General features: G+C 41.8%; 1 protein-coding gene across 1 annotated transcript; it reads right to left on the reverse strand.

Moving 5' to 3' along the window:
* Positions 1–3,010: 3,010 nt before the first annotated feature.
* Positions 3,011–6,086, reverse strand: KCNE4 (potassium voltage-gated channel subfamily E regulatory subunit 4). The gene is made up of 2 exons (XM_074878246.1): positions 6,028–6,086; positions 3,011–5,599 (listed from the first exon to the last, which is right to left on the reverse strand). Exon 2 carries the CDS (start codon positions 5,571–5,573, stop codon positions 5,082–5,084), a length of 492 nt encoding a protein of 163 aa, XP_074734347.1. The 5' UTR covers positions 5,574–5,599; positions 6,028–6,086; the 3' UTR covers positions 3,011–5,081.
* Between the last annotated feature and the right edge of the window lie 920 nt (positions 6,087–7,006).

Here is a 7,006-nt window from a genome sequence, read left to right on the forward strand (position 1 = left end):
CTGTAATACACCATTCCGTAGCCTTTATTATCCTTCTTTTAGTCACTTATTTGGACGGCAAAAGCCTCAGCCTAACCTGGCCTAATACAAACTGGAACCCTACCCAAACCCAAACTAAACAAAATTAAGCGTTGGAAAATCTCTGGTACTCATTGATTTTGTGTTATCTTCCATTTTCTTCCCTAGTTGAGATGGATACAGAAGTGTCAATATACAAAGAAGGTGGCTCATCTCACAGCTATTTTTGGCTGTATGCAGTAGGAACTGCAGAGGCGTGTGAAAACGGAAAGAATACAAAAGCAAACCAACCAAATACACAGAGGCAAATATGATCGGTGCTTAAAAACCAATAGCCTAAACAATTTTATTAACTTTTATGCCTCTGAGATCCAAACCTCATATTTTAAATGTAAAATGCAACTGTGAACTCAGAGGAAAATCATCTTCCCACTAGAACAATGTGAGCATGGTAGGTTGACAACCACAGGAGAGCATGGTCCGGCTTTGGCACAACAGTAACTAGTGCAACCAACTGTACTGTTCTGTACCCCACTTTGAGCGTCGCTGAGAATGCTCGTCTATCACATGGTGGGGACTCCTTCCATCTTTGCAGGGTCTTGAAATTTTTAGATGAAAATTAAAGACAGGTGGTTTAACCTTGTTTTGTTGAAACGGCTGTGATAAAAGTGCAGTCTGCATTGGGGACCTGAGTGCTCCTTGTCTTCAAGCAGTACACCTATCCTTGCCCAACATCATGTACTGAAGACTTAGAAACAGAAATGACCATTAGAGTTTATCTGTTTCCTTCCTTTCCAACCCTGTGAGAATTGATTTAATTATTTGGGTAGGTGCGAGTGCACGTCCAAGAAAGGGACAGATCCAGGGGAACCCACTGTGAGAGGGACAAGCTGGGGTAAGAAGTTTTGCAATGAGTTGTAACACATGAGGCTCCTGGCCATATCTACCACGATCTGTGACCTGCACTCCAGTCCTTGGAAGGTGGATTCTCTCGTGTTCATTAACCTCCCCCATTAACTCTTTCCGTGGTCCAGAGCATGGCAGTCCTGGGAGAGCCTGGGAGACCCTGTGCCCAGGGAAGGGACAAGTTCTGCATTTCTACTTCAGTTATTCAGCAGATTCAGTCTGTTGAATGAGTAACCTCACAGGTGCATCTGTATGCAATCCACTGGCAGGATTTAGGCTTCTAAATCAGCCAGCTATCATCACAGATCCCCTGTGGCAATCTCGAGAGCTGTCACTTTTATTTACAGTAGGTCCTGGAGCCAGACCATGTACACATGCCACATGTGGCCATCTTTTCCTGTTCTATCAATGCATTTTTTTAAATAAAATCATCCCCATTCAGTCAAATTACAGTCAATTATCATTGCCCTCAAGCCAAGATCTATTAGCTCTGAATCTGATTTAACTCAGTTACTGAAGCACACTGGAAATGTCTATCATTTTGGAAAAAATAAAATTATTATGACCTTTTGCTCCTTAGTAGTCAAAAGGATTTTAAACAAGCTTAATAGGGGCAATTTTCTTCCTTCCATCTGTAGCTTTTCTAGATTAACAACACTTCTTTTATTTTTCAATAATAGCTACCTGGTAGTTTTGGGTCACTGGGCTGTCTTCAAAGCATCTTTGCATTCAGTTGCACATCCAATTAACTTTTATAGCTAAAATATATTTTTGCGTCTTTTTTTCCCCCTGGTGCCATCAAAATACTAATTATGACGAAGACAAATGTCCTAGGACAAAGACAAATACATACCAAACTACCATGCATGCTTTCTTGAACCCCATGGGCCAAGGATAGCTCCATCACAGTCTGCAAGAAGGTGACCACATTTTCGTGCTTACTAGATCACTTCAGTGTAAATAGACCCCAAAGCACATAGTGTTTCCCTTTATAGCAGCTCAATTTAACACAAGAAACCACTAGAATAAGCTAGCTTTTTTATCCATAAAAGCAGAGCTGTAACTTACATTTCGTTCTGTTTTTCCTTCTTATCACCACTGCTGTCAGAAGTCTCTTGATTCATTATCGTGGCAATGGAAACACTGAAACAGCAGCATGGGTAAATGTGGAAGATGCAGCATTACTGACCCGCTATTCCAGGACACTGTGGGTGTCCCGGGAGATTACATTGCCGGAGGGAAATGCAGTCTTGCTGATGGGTAGCTTTAGGTCCACAGAAGCTTGTAAACAGGCCCCAGAATTATTTAATAGGGAGTGAGTAAAGAGAGCAGAGCACAGGGGAACAGATTTTGTGGGAAAGCGAGCAGATATAACTTTATAGCAACCTGATTTTTGAAATAACCTCAAATTACCCCATGCCAGTGCCTGTGACCCCGTACATACTGTCACAGCTTAAAGGAGACATGGAAGTGCAGAGTTGCCTCTAAACACTTCCGCCCTGCATTGGGAGCCAGAATCCTGAAACCTCCCCTTATCCCTAATGCTGGAAATGGCAGAGCAGCAAGACGACCCAGGGTCAAAACTTGTGACAAAGCCAACTACATACCATGGCCCAGTATTGGAAATCCAGTGGGAACAGAGACCTGTGTCAGACACTTGCCCATGACCTCAGCCTAGCTCACCCAATTTGCTGCAAATTTAAAACCAGAACTCAAAATGCAGACTTCTCAAGAGGCTGAATAAGGGACAAAAAAGTTTTCATAGCAGCTTGCCAGTTTTGCCAGTCTCCTCAATGGCTTACCAGCACCCCCAGCTCTTTGCAGGAGGACTCTGGGTACCCCTGCAGCCGTGCCTGCACATGGGCAGGACCTGAGCCCCAGGAAGTTGCCCAGTGCCCCAAAGAACCAGCACGGACCCAAGGCAGATCTGGAGCACCTGGATGAGCCCTTCGGTCAGCCCGCAACGCTGCAGCACTGTCAAACACAAGGAATCATTTCAAAAAGAGGCTAAGAAAAGGATCCGCTAGAAATTTTGCCCAGTCTCGTTACTGGAAATCTATTTGACGTAGTGAACAAACACGAAAACTTTTCCAGGAAACGTGTTTCTTTATTTAAATAAAAATTAGTGCCAGTAGAAACAATAAACTTTAAATACATGAGACAATTATATACAACTCAATGTTAGGAATTATATACATCAGTTTTTTACAGATACAAATACATTTATACCAAAAGTAAAAGGACAAAGGAGAAAGCAATGGAAAATGTGACAACTCGTGCATGTCAGTCTCATTTGGAAAGTTACAGGATTCAAGTGATTCCAGGCAAAATGCCAAATTTAATTTGGCTTCTTTCAAACTTAAAACAGCCCCTTTTGGAGTAAATCTACCAAAAAGCTTTATATGGTCTGATCCAAAGTTCACTGAAGTGGATGGAAAAACTCCCACTGTTTCAGTCTGAACCGAATCAGGCCCTTTCTGAGCACAATGGAGCCTTTGTTCTGCTGTGTTTAGAGAGAGACAGTGATACCTCTGCAGGCTAAACCATATTAACCCTGCAAGCCAAAAGCAGAGTTCTCCCTTCTAAACAGCAGAAGTTCAGCAGACTCTTGCCTCAGTTCATTTCTGCTGTTCAGCGTTCATGTTTTTCAAGCTGTCTCTCAAGCTCTAATGCCAGTGGATAAATCACAGAGCTATTTTAGCGCAGGAAATATGTGGAGACATTTTGCAAACATTTTGCTGTGCAATGCTTTAGATTCAGGCTCTTCAGCTCTCATGCTTCAGAACTAATCCAAACATTGTAATAAGTTATTATAAAATATAAGGTATGATTGAAATATTCATTATTTTATTTTTATTCACTCTTACTTCTTTTAACAGTGCAATAATTTAGTAACTAATTTCATGAGCATTTGAAAAAATCACAGTACCATTAAATTAGGGGATAGGGAGTTTGTGGTGGTTTTAAAAACTAGTTACTAATAACTTTATAGAAATGCATGTGTCACATGCGAGCTGATTAAAAAAAATTATGTAATGCAATGTTTATCTACACTGGCTTAAATAGAGCAGAAAGTTTATATTCTTTAATGATGTAAATGGGTACAGTTGTACTGACCTCAAATGGAGAATTTAACTCCAACAGAGAAGCACAAAATCTTGTGCATGTCCTCTGAAGTCAGGAGGACTCAGCTGACGACTTCAGCAGGGCCAGGATTTCACCCTTGCTAGGTTAAATTCTATTCTGAATTCCACCTACTTTTCAAGGGGGCGTAACAGAGCAGCATTTGTTCAAGCCTTTCTACATCTTACACCTTGTAACAAAGATCTTTTAATGTCTTCTTTAACCTACAGATCTTTGCCTCTAGTGATCAAATGTATATATCTTTAAAAAATACAAAAGCAAAAAACAAAACCACTTTTCCTACTAGTAACTCGGTCAAAGGCTGGATTGCAGCAGAAGTTCGTGAACCCGACCCAGCCAGTGCAGGTACACCTTAAGCAAAAATAGATATAGTGGCATGGATCTGAAACTGGGCTCTACAAACCTCCTAGAAATTCAGTGTTTTGGGGTGTTTTTTAAATGTTTTCTTTGATTCTTTCTGTGCCTAAAGCCAGTCTCCAGCTATGCTGCAATCTCCCTTCAACAAAGCATCAATAAATTTTCATCTTATGAGGCCTCATTGAGCAAATCTGCTGTTGGCTGTAGTTTTTTATAAGAAAAACACAGTAAAAGTACTTCTAGTCTATCACAGGTTTGTGTGAATGAGCATTACCCATCATCTTTAACAACCAGGCACTTGTGTTAAGGTAACTTCCCTAAATGTTTCCCAGATATTTGCAGAATTCTGAAATACACAGAGACATGCCAGTAATAGTTACCTTGTTAGAAAAAACATATATATTCTCCTTGTTCTTAGCTCTCATGGCAAGAAATAATGATGGAAAAATTAAAATTAAGCATCCCAATTATGTGCAAGTTACACTTTGGAGTTGGGTACCACTGCTTCCCTGTCCTGCCAGCTCTCAGGAACACTTCGGGCCCAGGGGCACAGATACCAGTTCAGAGTACATTGGAAGGCAGGAAATTAGAACCACAAGTTCTTAGTGGGAGCTCCACTCACTCTTTGGCAGCTGATCAAAGGAGCCCTGCAAGTGCTAGGAGTTCTTGTGGATGTTTTCAGCAGATCCCTCGCTGCTCTCGTTGAGGAGCGTTTCTGACACTTCCCCCAGTTCAGCATCCAGCACTTCCTCCTGGATGGTGAAGTGCACATCTGGGGAGGAGGATTCAGAGCTCACACTGCTGCCTTCCATCGAGCAGATGGCGCAGGACAGGGACGGCACCATGCTCTCCTGCAGCATGTTCAGCATCATGGGGATCTGGACAGATTTCAGCCCCGATATGGTTGGTAGAGGCTTCACAGCTTCTCCCCATTCTCTCTCCTCATCTTTGTAGAGCAGAAGCAAATTGGAATTCTTCTCTTTTCTTTTGGATTTCATGTAGCCAAGCATTATCCCTATCAGGAAGATCCCATAGAAAGACATGACGATCAGAATGTAAAAATATTCATTGCTGCTGCTCTTCTCCGTGTTGTGCGATTCAGCATCAAACATGGCTTGAGTCATATTTGCATGGTCCATCTTCAGCATGGAAAGTGTTTTACCACAGCTAAAGCCTGGAGGAGAATGTGTTTGTATACATAAGATCAAGCTTCAGATCAAAGATGTAAAAGAAACATCTGAAAAAACATATCCCCAAACTATTCCTTGCTACTTGTAATTTGTAAGCTTGCGAAACACACACCTGACTGAAGCTTGCAGTCTATCATACCTCTGCATAAATACTGTAAGTGAATGAACTGTTATTCAGATACAGAAAACATTAGAGGAAAGAAAATACATAATATTAAATCATGTCAAGTTTTATGCTGAATTATAAAACTCCCAATTCACATGATTAAAGAAAGAGAACTATACAGAAATACTCTGCTAGGCACTTAAACATAGTTTTGTGTGACTTGTCCATGTTTCCACAGGGGGGGAAAAACGTTAGAAGTGTTATTTTATTCAATGATGCAGGAAAAAAAATCAAAAAGCAACTTACGTTGGTATGCAAATAATTCCTCCTTTTGCAAAGCTCAAGAGACCTTTCCTCTACCAAATGCCGGGTGTTCTGAAAACTTTCCTCTGCTGCAGTTGGAATAAATAGCTCTCAAGAAATGTTTCATCACGTGTTTTAGAGGCACAGTTTATAATAGTTTTGTGTTGGAGTCAACAGATGAACTTGAAGGATTGCAGTTCAACCCACTGAACTCTTAACAGCTGTGAAAAGAAAAAGAGTTGGGAATTCAGATTTTACTCTTTCCTAACCAGTTCAGCACTGGCTCTTTCAGCTCGTGAATCTATTCCTTTCGCTGTCATCCCAATTGCTAAATCCGACCTGTTACCCTGAGAGCTGCTATGCAGAATAGAAAACCTGCAGACCATTGTTCTGTGTTTGTCATAAAATATAGAAAAATATACATGCGAATTTTAGAGTAGACACTATCAAATTCTTTACATGCCTGCTATACATAGTTTTCCCTGAAGAGAGGGGGGAGGAAGCAGGTTATTTTCTTTGCCTGGGACTAGTGACAAAGCTTTACAAAGTGCACACAAAACAAAGTGGTGACTTTCAACTTGTGCTGCAGCTCCACTTTTCCACAGGGAGTGGGGCTGTGGAGAACTGAGCCCTGGATCTCCAGTGAGTTTTGGATGGACGGGTGCTGGTGCCACCTAACTTCAGCCATCAAAGCAGCAGCTATGGGACTGGTTCCCCACATAACCAGTGGAAAGGTGCAGACTCCTCCAGGGAGAACCTTGGAGCTCCTGAAGTTAGCAGTCCCCTTCTCCCACTGTCTGTAGGAGCAGCCAAGAGCTACATGAGCTGCATGCTGTTTATGCATAAATAGACCACTGAGTTAATTCGGGTTTTAGTATGATGGGACATTAACAACTTCTGGGCAGAGGGATGCTCTCTGAGTGACTGCTGGAGGCTGCTACAGCAGGCTGCTGGGCCAAGCAGGACGCCTCCCAGACTGCCG

The sequence above is a fragment of the Strix uralensis genome, chromosome 9 (assembly GCF_047716275.1).
Source record: "Strix uralensis isolate ZFMK-TIS-50842 chromosome 9, bStrUra1, whole genome shotgun sequence".
NCBI lineage: Eukaryota > Metazoa > Chordata > Aves > Strigiformes > Strigidae > Strix > Strix uralensis.